The sequence below is a fragment of the Vidua chalybeata genome, chromosome 2, assembly GCF_026979565.1.
Source record: "Vidua chalybeata isolate OUT-0048 chromosome 2, bVidCha1 merged haplotype, whole genome shotgun sequence".
Lineage (NCBI taxonomy): Eukaryota > Metazoa > Chordata > Aves > Passeriformes > Viduidae > Vidua > Vidua chalybeata.
This window is the reverse complement of record NC_071531.1, coordinates 95,869,101-95,883,136: the sequence shown is the minus strand read 5'-3', so window position 1 is coordinate 95,883,136 and position 14,036 is coordinate 95,869,101. Positions and strand designations below refer to the sequence as shown.

Sequence of the window (14,036 nt, the reverse complement as noted above, 5' to 3'; positions counted from 1 at the left end):
GTAAAGCAGCTTAGCTTTGCTTTGGTTAAAGACCTACTGTCAAAAGATGGCAGTATTTTAAAAAGACAATTCATTGGGATTTCAAGGTTGTTCTAGCTTTAGTTTTTTTTTCAGATTTTTGTAGAGGTTTATTTCACCTCCTTAATTACAGCAATATTTGTAATTATCTGTGTTGATGATGTGCTGCTTGTGTGCAGGATCATGCAGACATTGAGTGGAAGTTTGCTCGAACAAAACTCTGGATGAGTTACTTTGAAGAAGGAGGAACTCTGCCTACTCCTTTTAATGTCATACCAAGCCCAAAGTCTTTGTGGTATCTGATCAAATGGTTATGGAGACACCTTTGCAAGAAAAAAATTAGAAGAAAGCCTGAAAGTTTTGGAACAATAGGGGTAAGTTATGTGGTTTACTCTGCCTGTAGTCCTCCTCTTTGCTATATAGATGACTTTTTCTCAGCTTTATAGAGTGTCTGACCTGTAAAATAATGTGCATATGAGTTAGACAATAATTCTAACAGAGAATGTTTACTTTTTACATTCATGTCAATGTATTTGAAGAGAAAGCATCATCATATCCCTGTACAAGAACAGTATGAACCATGACTGTGCTTCATCTACAGATAGTTCAAGAAAGATTAAGAGCAATAAAAAATACAAGAGATCAAATGTGTATACTTGTCTGTCAGTGTCAGAATTGTTGGTTGCTAATCCCTAGCTCAAGTGTCACAGTTCAGGTATAATTGAATACCATGAACCAGAGACTCATGTATGAAGTATTCATCATGAGATATTCTCTGTGTCTCTGTCTCTCTACATGTAATGAAATGAGTTTGCCATAAAAGCATTTTTACCAATAGCTGTTCCCCTTTTTTGAAAGGTGACAGCATTTACTTGGACTTGTTTTCTTGAATTTAAAGGTAGAGCTATTTCAGAATCCCATTCTGAAATCATACCATATTCTGATACTGCTGATTAGCAGTGACATTTCTAGGGAAAAAAAAAAGAGGGGGAAAGACACACAAGGCGACCAAGAATAGTCTTGCACCTGGATTCAGCAGATGCCTGTGCAATATCTCAGCTACTTACTTTCTCTGGTAGATGCAGTGGGTAAAGCAAATTTGAACTTTTCCCTCCTAACTTCGTCTGCTTGTCAGTCAGTGACACACTTTTTCTATATTGTCAGTGCAAATATTCAGGCAACATCCTAACACACCAACAACTAATTCACGCTAGTTATGTTTTCTTCATTTCCCATGAGCGAGTCAATACCTCAGTAACTAGACTGAATTTAGCCAGCTCAAGCATGAAGAAGACTATTTGGGATAAGATGTGGACAATGCAATTTTCTCTATACCATAGCGATTTCATGAATATAAATGTTTCAAGTCAGGAACTCAGATAGCCAAGCATTAAGTGGGAATATGGAAGTCAAATGTGGGTAAGGGGGAAAAGAAAGAGGTATGGTCCTTGTGCTATTGATTCTTATTAAAAAAAACTTCCATCCATTTCAAAGAAGTCAGGGGGTATGATACAATTCTTTGATGGAACATTACTGTGATATCAACCTTTTCTTTGTATTTCTTCCCTATTTCTTGATAAGTGAGTAATAAGTTTTTCCTACCTATTTTGCTGTCATATCCTGGAATGCAGTTTAATCTCTAGAAGTACTTGGCGGACCAAGGTCACATGCTTGTACAGATATATGGTAAAGATGAAAAGTGACATACAAAACTAATTCACAATTACTATGCTGATAAATGGATTTTGTCCTCTTTGTAGAAAGCTTCAAATCAGGCTTATTGCAATATACTGATATTGTTGGCCAGTATCTAAATTGGGAAAGCAAAACTATTTCACTTTGATGTCATATTTGTACATACAGGAAAGAAACAGCCAGGAAAAAAGCTAATAAACATGAGGGTGACATTGAAACAAAACACTAATGGATGACAAGAAACACACTCAAAAAACATTAAGAAAGACTAACAATGATTCATATAGAAATTTTTAAAATAACATGAACTAGCATGAATGGTGAATAATCTTAAGAGTAAAACATCTCTGTGTAATATAAGAAGTGAAAAAAGTAAATGCAGAGACCAACAGAAGGAGAAACTATGAGATGTTGTTAGAAAGAAAAAGTCACGAGAGAGAGTGATGTACTTGTGTGTGTGGGAGAGTGGGCAATGCTTCTAGGCATTTGTTAAACATTTGGTAGGGATGATTAGCTACTGTAAACTGAGAGAATGATATTAAAATTAATGCTATGATGCCAGTGTATAGCAGAGGGTTGATTAACACAAAATTCCTGTTTGACTGAGACAGCTACAGAATACCCTTATACATCCCAGCTAAACTTTCAGGACAATATTTCTTGTCAGACCTTCCATCTGGGATAAGGAAATACTTTTTCCTTTTTCTTACCCTCTCAAACTGCAGATTTGGGAGTAAACTCATTCCTGAACAAGTGGAATAATAAAGATACAGGGTGCTCCCAGCCCTATGCTGAATGGCATGATGAGGAAGGGGATACAGAAAGATCATGTCTACTTCCTGCACCTACCTCCTGCTAGGGTACATAAACACCACCTTCAAGAAACCCATGTCTTAGATTTGGGAAAATTGGTGCAGCAAAGGGTCAAAGGGTAGGAAGTCTATGCACCAAGCTCCTTGAGAATTTTTCCAAATAGAATTTTCTTTTTAAATTAAAATCCCCCAAAATCTCTAAACACCAAACTTTTTAATTAATATATTTCAGTTTCAAAAAAGCTTTTGTTGGGGAAACTTTTCAGCTTCAGGATGAAATTTCTGTTTAGAAGAAAGGAGCAGATGCCATTTAAAGCAAATATCTTGGGCTAAGGAGACCCAGATTTACTTCTATTCTCCAGTGGAGATCTAATTATTAACCTCAAGCATAAAAGCTATGACAACAGAAATTTCCTTCTCAAGATCTTTAAGATACTGCAGGGGCTAAGGTGCTCTCTTAGGAGAACAGAAGAAAAGGAGCTGAACCAAGCTTCCTTATGATTTGAATGTGAACCACTAATCTTTGGGATGGAGGATATCAGTGAGGGAGAGATGTGGGACATGCAGTGGGTTGATTCCTGTAATTTTTTTCTTTTAATTATTTGAAAGTGGAATCCCTAAAGTGTATGGGACAGTAGGGCCATATACATCCCTGGTTTCCCCTGCAGAATAGATTCTTAGCTGGAATTAGAGCTGAAACCCCTGTGAACCCCTGTGAAACCTCTGTGAAGCAGAGAGCTTACCAGCAGAGCCACCATGGCAACCACACTTCCAGCTGCCTGAAAAAAGTGAGTGGCTGTGGCTGACCAGGCAGATTCAGTCCGCCATATGGGCATCTCATAAAACCACAAAGTTCTTCAGCTAATTCCTCAGCATAACACAAGCCCCATTAGGTTTATGTGAATTTGGAACATTTTGCAATTTCCAGACCCAGTTATTCACCCAAGCTCCAAAATGGAGTAAGATGTGCATAGGCACTCTGCTCTGATTTCCACATTAGATAGATGCAAACCAGCAGATAGGTGCTGTTAACTGGACATCCTCCAAGAGGTTAATCATCAGTCAACAAATGGGCACACCATGGTGATCTCATAGTTTGTCCTGAGAGAGAGCACTTCTTTCTGGTTCTAACAAACTTCCCATTACCCACAGCTCAGCCTTGATTTCCTAGAACTTTTTAAATTGTCCCAATAAGCTACACCACAAATTAAATTTAGGACCTCTGTGCCCTTTCAACCAAAAGTTAATGAGGAGTTTTCTTTGTCTTTTTTTCAAGGATCTCAGAGGACTTCAGCTCACTTGTATCTGCTCTGTAATAACTTTGGCCTCTGAGCTACAAGATAAGCTTTGTTGGGATCTACTCCTTTTCACTGAGTCCTGCATTATAAACTCTGTCTCCTTCCTACAACCAGGTCTGGGAGAGTAAAAAAAAAGCTATAACATGATTTTCTTATATTGGCTATATGGATGGATGCCACATTGTCTGTAAGGCAGAGCTCAGATTTCAAAACATTCTGTTCTGAAATCTGTAAATGTTAACTTTCCTATTAGGAAGCACTAATCAGCAGTGATGTACTATGGTGTTTTCCAGTAGAAAAAGCAATAATGTGCATCCAAAGAGTGAGTCTGTGCTAGGGGATACAAAATACATGATAGACAGAAAGAAGCTGGCAAGGATTATGCATGATCTCTGCAAAAAGTCCTCAGTAACAAAAAGCCAGGAATCATGAACTAGGACTGAGTTAAGGATCAAATCAAATGTGTCAAGAATCCACCATAAAATTTATATATGTGTACAGTTGAGAGTTCAGTATATGCAGGCAGAATGTGTAAAGAAAGGCTTGAGAGTAAGGATAGTCTACAGCACACATTCTAGTGAAATTATTTATCTGGCCAATAGGAAGAAGAGAAATGCCAGTAAAAATAAGTAGGACAATGTTTGAGAACATCATCTAAATTGCTGTTTATAACAAAACTATCATGGGCAAGAACACGGTCAGTAGCGATGTGAGGTGCCTCTGAAAAAAGCCAATTAATTTGCATCTCCTTGGATGTCAGTTCTGTGGCTCTTCTGTCCTTTGTTGTACTGGGACACTTGAAGCAGTGGGTGGGGAAGTCAAGGGGAGGTTTTTCAAGGGAGAGGCTTTTTCTCCAAAGCAACATGGTGCCCAGCCATGCTGACGGCAGCTTCTCTAGCCACATCTTCAGCTGAAGGAAGGCCAGGATGGTACATGTGATCTACTAATATTTCAGCTCTGCTATGAATCAGACAGAGCTCTTCTACCACTCAGAGTTCAGCACATTTTTTTAATCTGTCATTTTGACATATCCCAGGTATGCAGCATTTTCTTTAGCTATTATCACTTATCTCCTGCACTTAAAATTCTGAAATAAGTGCATGCCTGTGTGCTACTCTTTACATATATCTATATCTATATCTATATCAGTTCTATTAATTTTGTTAGCTCATCTTTGCAAAAGCCAGATTAGTAATATAATTCTATTAATTAGGCTGAGCTTTTCCTGACTGCACAAGGCTTATGGGTGTGTCTAGGCTAATCCTGTTGGCCATCTAAAATCCATTGGTATTTCAGAAAAAAAAAAAAAAAGATATATGGGAAAAGAAATCCTAGTCCCACTGGAATAAATGGTACTGTTTTCCTCAAATTACATCCTGCTTTACATCTGATCAGTCACCAAAAAGTGTTTTACCGATAAATTTAAGTATTTCAGAAGTGAAAATGGAGAGTATTGCCAGGGATAGCTTCAGTAATATCTTTTTTTCCATCTCATATTTAGATAAACAGTTGCCTTTCTTCTCGCTATAGAGAATTTTATGCCATTTTCTGAGCAACCTACATGATTTTATTATCATTTGTCACAGAAAATTTCATTTTCCCTTCTCCTTTTCTCACTAGTGGAAAATGATGCAATTTCTAAGTCAATGAAAGCATTTTGTATTTTCTCTGTAATGTATGTTTATTGAAAGTTGAGCAAAGAAATAATGCCTTCCATCTGGCATGGAAATCAATAATCTGGAGTGTTCCTTGTATAGCAAAGAATCATTTCATGGGGAAGCCTCTCTGTCAACACAGATAAGTTCTAATCCTTTAAAGGTGGTGTTTCTAGTCAAGATGACAAATATATCCCACAACTTCAGTCAATAGTTCCATTTTCTTTATCACTAAGCAGTTTAAGGTCAAATGGAGAGGTCAATTGGATTTGTATTTCTGCATTATAAAAGATACAATTTTAATAAAACACATCAAAATAAGTAATACAATTTTATTAAATTTTTGACTGCTAAGGAGCTCTTTTTTCCAAACAGTGTAAATTGCTAGGAATGGCATAAACAGGAAGACCAGAAAAATTATCACTACCAGTGAAGCTACCATTAAAGCTTCCTAAAGGACATTAGTGCCCCCTTTTGGAAAGTGACAACATCATCCCCCTCAATTTCACTATTGCATTCAACATGCACAACCGTGTTTCCCACCCTCTTACTATTTTTAGTCAAATTAAACTTTCATCCCTTTGCTAACCATAATTTTCAAATTCTTCGTGCCCATAACAATGGTTACTTGAAACAAATTTTGAACCATAAATTAGACTATAACTGAGTAGAGAAAAGCAGGCCAGCTGAGAACTAAAATAAGGACAATATGAATGTTAATGACATTTTATTTCTAGTGAATAGCCTGGTTTTCAGATGTGTTTAGGCAAAGATTCATTCTGCTTTCAAAAGGAAGCAAAAGATGATTAGGAACTGGAGATGGAACCTAAACATTTAAATGCCAGATAGAGAACTGTTTGGTGAAAATAAATTTGGTAGGTTATTGATAGGTGTAATTCCCTGTGGACTAGGTATGTAGATGTGCATGAAAGCATACAATAAAATTAATTTTCTTTCAGCTTCTTGGTGGTATGGATTGAAAACAATTAAGTGCAGTAGAACTGTTCTGACACATTATTACACAAATCTTTTCACATAGTTGTCCCTTGTTGCCATTACATTAAGGGGGAAAGCCACAGCCTCTGTTTCTGTGAGTTTCCAAATTGGCTGCAAAAAAAAAAAAAAAAAAATAAACGTTATCTAGGTAGCTCTTGTTACAGGTAGAGAATTGAACCTATGCATTTATTTCACATTTCACTGTAAAATAAAGCAGAGCAGACAGCAGCTGCAGGAAGTATTGTGAATACAAAAATCAGATTTTTTTTTTCCCCTTAGTAGTTATTCACTTTACCTGAAGTGTGTTTCAATTACAACTTAAATTGTTTTTCCCTTCACCTGTGAGTCAGATCTGTTGTTGAGAGCGCTCTTAGCCACGGACTCCCTTAGTGCTTTCTCAGCAGAATGAAACATCTCCACCGTGTGGCCAGCTGCAAGAAAGCTGAGATTTTTTTTTTTTTTTTTCTAAAAACCAGCTAAGTTCGGATGTTGTGAAGGTATGAGCCTTTCCACGGCTGTATTGTTCCCTCTGGCCCTGGTGATGGGCAAGCTCACCCATCCCTCCATCCTTAAACACAAGAAATAGCCATTTTCTCTTTTACGAGGCATAGATGGAGAAACACCATCTGGAAAAATACTGAAGAAAGCATTCTCATGTACAAAGCCCTACACCACAGTGGCTCTTAGACTGATTAGGAAATAATGATTTTCCCCCTTTATTTTTTGCTAGGCCAGCCACAAAACCACTGCATCCCTAAATCAATTGCAAACCAGAAATCAACTCTGAAGTGTAAACTGATTCCAAGTACAGGGAAAAGGTATATAACTTATTTAAAGTAAAAAAAAAAAAAAAAAAAAGAGATGAAATAACTTGCTGTGCCTGCCTTACAATGCAACTGAGGTCAATTTTAACAAGTCCCTTGGATATCCTTTCACCCTGTTTTACTGCTGTTAAATGTTCTGTTTTGTAGAGATACAATCAGTGGTCAGACACGTTATTTTATTGTCGGCAGCAGATATGAGAGACTAAGTTAAAGCTGTGTTTCTTTCGCTAGTTAGGAATAATTATTGTAGAGGATGAGGATATGCTACTCATTATGCAATTGAGGAAAAAAGGAAGTCAAGGGAAAAAATAAATCCGGCCCTTTTTCTCTGTCTTCTTCTGGGCAGCCCTTAGATATGGCAGTTTAATTTAATACACCTGCTTGAAACCTGGGCGATTCTTTCATCCTACCACACTTCTTTTTGCTGCTCCTCTTCAGAGTTACTGTCCCTTTTACCCTCCCTCCTTGTCAACACCAAACTGTGTTGAAAGCTGTTTCTTTCTTCCATACACCTCTCTATGACTAAGTGTTTTTAACAGAGAACTAAGGGGAAACTTTCTCATTAACACAGTTTTATAGTGCAGGTTTTGATTAGCTTTACCTTAAATGAGACATTAGGAGCCATAGCAAATGTCTTGCTTACACCATGGCTTTACGAATCCCACCATGTTGATGATTTTCCACGCAGAATTTCCCTTCTGTAACTCATGTCCATTGACTCCTGTTCTTTCACTGTGTACCTCCAAGAAAAATCTAACTTGACATGAGTCAAGCTCTTTTCAATTCAGTAAAATATGCTTCAGTCTGTGCAAGTGAGTGACATGATCTATTGTTCCATTTCCATCTCAGATCGTTGACCTTGGGACTCTGCAGCCTGTGACCTGGCTGCCCCACCACATGCATGCTGATGCAGGAATAAAAGCATTTTGACAAAAATGTAGAAAATCCACTTTGCCTTCCCTACAGCAGCCTTCCCCTTTCTATAAAGCAAATGATAGGCTTCTTTCAAACACAGTCATTTTTCAACAGGTTTTGAACCTCTTCTCTCAGCTTGCTAGATACTGTATAATACACAGGCCTGCTGTTTTCTATGCTTAAGTGTTTTATTTCCACACAGGGATTGATATTTTTTTTATTCTTTTCTGCTTTTTCAGAGACGTGCAGCTGACAATTTGAGGAGACATCATCAATACCAGGTACAGGCCTATGTTTATTCTTTAGGCAATTGTTTTTCTGTGCCTTCAGAAGGTCTTCATGAAGAAAAAAATGTAGACGAATTTAATGAGAAAGTGGAAAAGGAAAATAAATGGAAAAAAACATAAAATCTGTACTTATTTCTTCTTTAGCAAACAAGCTTAGTATTTTTGATGTTCAAACAAAAGCATTTGAAAATACAATTTTCTTCTTTTTGGAGCAAAAGAATATTTTCTAGAGCAATAACATGCTATCCAGTATTTTGCCTTATATTTAATATAAGGCAATATAAGATTAATGTTAAATATTAAATTTTTACAATTTAAAATTGTAACATGGATTGCCTTTAAAAAAAGCAAATTCCTGCCTGCCAGGAATCATCAGGACCATGTGTACAGTGAACTGACATGCTCCATCAGAACCTGCTCTTCATCTCTCCAGCTTTAGTCCCCCATAAACAACTTCCTTAATTACACCTCTGCCTAGATCACTTGTATGTAAGCAATTTTTTCATCCTTCCTTCTTCAGCTTCCACTTTTTTTTTAGATTATTATTTCACAATGAATAATTTTCAGCTTTATTTTGAATTTTTGTCATGTAAAAGGGCTGCAAGTTAAACAAGGTGTGAGCTGTAGGCTTGGTAGTTAATGAATCTCATATGGGAAATAACTAGGTAAGCTGGGACTTTTCCAACCTGAAGAAGAGGCATCTGTGGGAAGTACAACAAGGATCTATAGAATCATGAGGAAGGTGAACACAGAGCAGCAGTTTGCCATTTATCTGTAAATGGAATACCACACGTGTACTACACTACATTAGCGAGGCTGTATAGGCAGCCTTTTGAGGGAAGTGATTTTTCTCCTCCAGCCCTCTTGTGGGACTGTATCCAGAGCAGTATCTAGTCTGGGCCCCACATTACAAGAGAGATGTTAACAAGCTGGAAGGGATCCAGCAAGGGGGCACTGAGATGGTTAGAGGACTGTCATATAAGCAGTTCAGATTTCAGCCTGGAGTAGGTATGGGGAAATATAACTGCTGCCTTAAATAACATAGTGGGTGGTTAGAGAGAAGGACCCAGATTTTTCTTCGAGGTACAATGCAAAAGACAAAATGGACACAAGCTGAAGGAAGGGAAATTCTGTAAGGTAAGGAGAATTATCTTCACAGTGAGGGTAGTAAATACTGGAAAATGTTGCTCAGGGAGGCTGCAGCATCTCCATCCATGGAGATATTCAGCACTTGACTGGGCATGGCCCTGAGATGACTCAGACAGCCTCCAGGTATCTATTTCAATCTAAATAATTTCTAGGATTCTTAGAAGACAACAATCTGGAAACTACCAGACCTAAGGTTAAAAATAAAACCCCGAAATGGAATCTTACTCCATACTGTGGAATTCATTAGCAGAGGATTTTTGAATGCTGAAAGTTTACATTAGTTCAAAATGCATAAGAAAACCTGTCACAGCCAATTAAACCTAGAACTATCATTTTTGTTCAGAGTTACTGCAGCTCACAGCACAGGAGGCTTGACAGAGAATAGCTGGAAATAAAGTTGTACAACCACACCAGACTTGCTCTCATGAGGCATCAGCAACTGCTCGCTGCCAGGCTGGATATTACTGGCAGGAAACATACCTTGGGTCAAACCCAACATATCCCTTCTCAGGATAATAAACATTAGTAGTTTCCATCAAATAGCAAAACAAATTTTCAAACAGGTTTGTATAGTTTTTGTCACATTCCTAAAGCATGAAAAAGCCCAAGCAGAGCCTGTGAGTGTAGGATTACTAACTAATACCAAGAAAGCTAACAGAATACTTTATCTTTTTAGGAAGTTATGAGAAATCTGGTTAAAAGGTATGTTGCAGCGATGATAAGAGATGCCAAAACTGAGGAAGGATTGACAGAAGAAAATTTTAAGGTATGTGTTTATTTTTATGTTTATTTTTATGCTATAGGTGTTTTAGTAATTTAGTAAGATATTTTAAAACTGTGAAGCATATTTTTTACACTCAGCTATTCAGGTAGCAAATAACTTGCTTCCTAGAGCAAGATCTTCAACCTTGAAGATGCCAGGTATGCCAACATCAAGAGAGTAAAGCTTATTACTGACCCCAGCATAAGCCCTTTTTTTCCTTTTTTTTTTTTTCTTTTTATTTCAAAAGGAAAGTCAAATGAGCTTTGATGTTCTGACATTTCATCTTTTTTTTCCTAATTTTTAGGAGTTAAAACAAGATATTTCCAGCTTTCGCTTTGAAGTCCTGGGTTTGTTAAAAGGAAGCAAGCTGTCTAATTTGCAAGCTGGAAAGATGAGCAAAGACACTGCCTCTCTGTCAGAAAATGAAGAAAATAGTGAGAGTGAAGGAAACAAGAAAGGAAAGAAGAAACCTTTCAGCCTTTTTGACATAACAACGATGATTCACCCACGATCAGCCAATATCGCCTCTGAAGGACATAATGTAAGCAATGGCTCAGCAATGATGGTGTCAGAGTCCACTCAGGAGAAACAAAAGCGTGTGAATTTTGTAACAGACATAAAAAATTTTGGGTTGTTTCACAGACGATCAAAAACAAACTCTGTGGAGCAGAGTACAAATAAAATATACACCGTGTCTGAAGAAGTTTCCCGTCAACAGGCAGAAGAACAATGTGAGAAAACTGATGAACTGGAAGAGGGAGAATTGATCATGAACTGTGAATTAAACTTCCGAAATCCTGGCAAAAAATGTGTGTTAGCTGAGTCACAAAATACCAGTGAGTCTTTGTATTCACAGGAAGAGGGAAGTATTTGTCCTTCAGAAATAGAGAAAATGGAGTTACAAAACTCAGAACCTGCCACTCCACAGGATCAGCTGGACAAGGCATTGGACATTAGCATTGACTCTGATGGGAAACAGGAAACAATTGTTCAGGGTGACTATGTGATAACGAGGTTGTGATGCTTACAGGAGGAAGCATTTACAAATATATATATTTTGCATAGTGCTTTTGGGGGGAATGTTTTAAGAATTATATTAGCTAATGCAGAATTACACTTTATAGTACTCAACTGTGGCACATGATCTTGTAACATAGTAGTCAAGAGAAAGAAAATATGAGGACCTTCTGTTTTGTAGCCTGCTTTAGCTTTCACGATTTGTTTTACATTTTTTAATAAATGGAAGCATCTTGTATTCTTGTACTGTTGCAATAATCCACAGAAACTTTTTAGCTATCTTTTTCAATTACAACAAATGGAATTTCTCTCATATGATAGTTGACTCCTATGATAAATATTTTTCTATGCAAATAAAAAGTAGCTTAAGAGACTTGTAAGCTTTTATTTAACTTTGTAGGTTCATAAAAGATTCTGTGCACCATAATAACCATATGTGGATCCTGCCAGCATAATTCACATCAAGCTATTAGAATAATTTGTTTAAAGTGCTAGAAACTTGTGTCGAAATCTATACAGAATCAGAAGATAAATTATATTCTTTTATTTATTGAAGGAATATGAATACCTGTAAATTATGAAAAATAGGTCTATTTGATTATTTAATTACAACTTTTCCCTCACAGCAAGAGGAGTGTGACTGTCCTGATACCATTGTTAGAAATGCATTTACAAGTTTTGAAGACTGTAGAAATGTTTCTTATAGGAAAAGAAATATCTGTGGCTTACTAAAAATTGATGATGGATTGCTCCCCAAGAATCCTTTATCACCACAGCTACTGCTTCTTCAACCATCTATTTTTCCTCATGTGGACAACCTATGCACTTTAATATTCAGCTGCTTATTAGCTTCTGCCTTTACAATACACTTGCATTTGCTAAGGGAAAGATACTTCAGGAATAAACAAGCATACAGTGATTCCCCTGAGTACTTGAATAAACATGGCAATTTGTTGAGAAGTTTTAGAAGGCATGCCTTAAGGGAGTTTCTTTGACAATTTTACAGTTTGGGGGAGCCTGATTGGGTGTTTTATAATAGATACCTAAATGTATAATGAAAACCTAATAGTATTTTTCATAACTGATGAATGACTTACTGTCTTAGTTGAAACCAGTATTTTTAAAATTAAACATTGTGGGGTTTTTTAATCATTGGCTGGTGTCCTACATTATTAAAAATTTCATTTTACAACTGGCATAAGAATAACCACCCCCAGCTTTCAACACCTTTCCTTCCCCCACTGAATATACCACAAAAGTGTTGTTATTTCATTCTTAACTTCCCCAGCCCTGTGTGACAGATTTTGTAGTTCGTATTAGGATGTATTACAGAATTTCCAAATGCATAGAGTGAATTTACAATTTCTGATGTAATCTATCCCGTGTAAACCTGTAGAACCTGACCTAAAGCCATGTCATTCTGGATCTAAATTGTCCTGGTACTGAACTGAGTCTTGGAAATCCAGACTCATCTCTATACTTTAAGGTGAGTTTTCCAGCTCTACTTTACACATGTGCTACTCTTTCTGATGCCACAAATTGAAAGCTTCCTTCCTACACACCTGTTTATGTCATGGCAGATACAGTTAAAACAAAATGGAAAATATGAGTAGCAATTGGAAAATAGTTTGTATAGCTTTGCAACAATGTGTTCAAATAATATTTGATTGGTTAGTTTCCATCTTGGATTCTTGACTGCTGTGTAGACCCTCTCTCCTTCACGTCTCTCTCCTTGTCCACCTTTAGATTGTAAGCTCCTTGGGGCAGGGCCTGCAGCTTTTCTGTCTGGAAAGCACCTGAATTATTACAAGTATAAAAAGAAATAAATAATAATAATGGTGGTATAACCTCATATCATTTGTATTAGGTCAACTCTTTTAGAGAGTTCTTTTCTGTACTGTAACATTTTTGCTAAAAATGCCATAATGCAAATGTGTCATGTTGTCACAAAATTTTCTATATCCCAGTTAACAGTCCTTCCACTACTCATTCAGTTTCTCATTCTTCATCATATTTTGTAATGGCTTCAGGTCCTAAGCTTACTCCCTTTACACTAGCCAAATTCAAAACAGACAGTGCTTGCTCAAAAGAGCTTTCAACACATTCCAGCCACATGGTTTCACTCCAGACAGAAAGTGCCTAAGCAGGGTATTTGTATTGCAAATATCACCAATATCAGAACAAGTTAACTACAACAGGTCTAAGAGTTCTGCATATTATTCTGGCATCCTAAGAGCCTGTTTCTCCTGTGCATGAAGTTCCCAACACTTTAACAGTAGAGTTAAAGTGAAATATCAGCCACACCATCACATCATGATGCCGTTGTGCTGGGCACAGTCACTGTGCTGGGCTAAGTCACGGAGTGGATAGAAGACGGAACAGCAGAGACAGTGCAGGTGGGCAGGATACTTAACCATAGGGATACGATTTATTGCATAGCAACAGATGGCCAGTCTTTTGGTGCCTTTTTTTTTTTTTTTCTTACATGCAAATACTGAAACACAGGTCCATTAAATAAACCATACTTAAAATCAACATTTTTATGTTATTCTTAGGCATCAAAGCTTGATACTAATAAGGACCTGATGTAATTAGGACCTGACATAA

At 37.1% G+C, this 14,036-nt stretch overlaps 1 protein-coding gene across 2 annotated transcripts in view; it reads left to right on the top strand.

Annotated features, from left to right (window-relative positions):
* Nucleotides 1-13,276, top strand: part of TRPC4 (transient receptor potential cation channel subfamily C member 4) — a 131,227-nt gene extending 117,951 nt beyond the window's left edge. For both annotated transcript variants that reach the window (XM_053934709.1, XM_053934710.1), the window contains 4 exons: nt 198-392; nt 8,453-8,494; nt 10,326-10,415; nt 10,717-13,276. In XM_053934709.1, the coding sequence (XP_053790684.1) occupies nt 198-392; nt 8,453-8,494; nt 10,326-10,415; nt 10,717-11,433 (1,044 nt within the window). In that variant the 3' untranslated portion in view covers nt 11,434-13,276. The remainder of the gene's footprint in view (nt 1-197; nt 393-8,452; nt 8,495-10,325; nt 10,416-10,716) is intronic.
* Nucleotides 13,277-14,036: the final 760 nt, after the last annotated feature.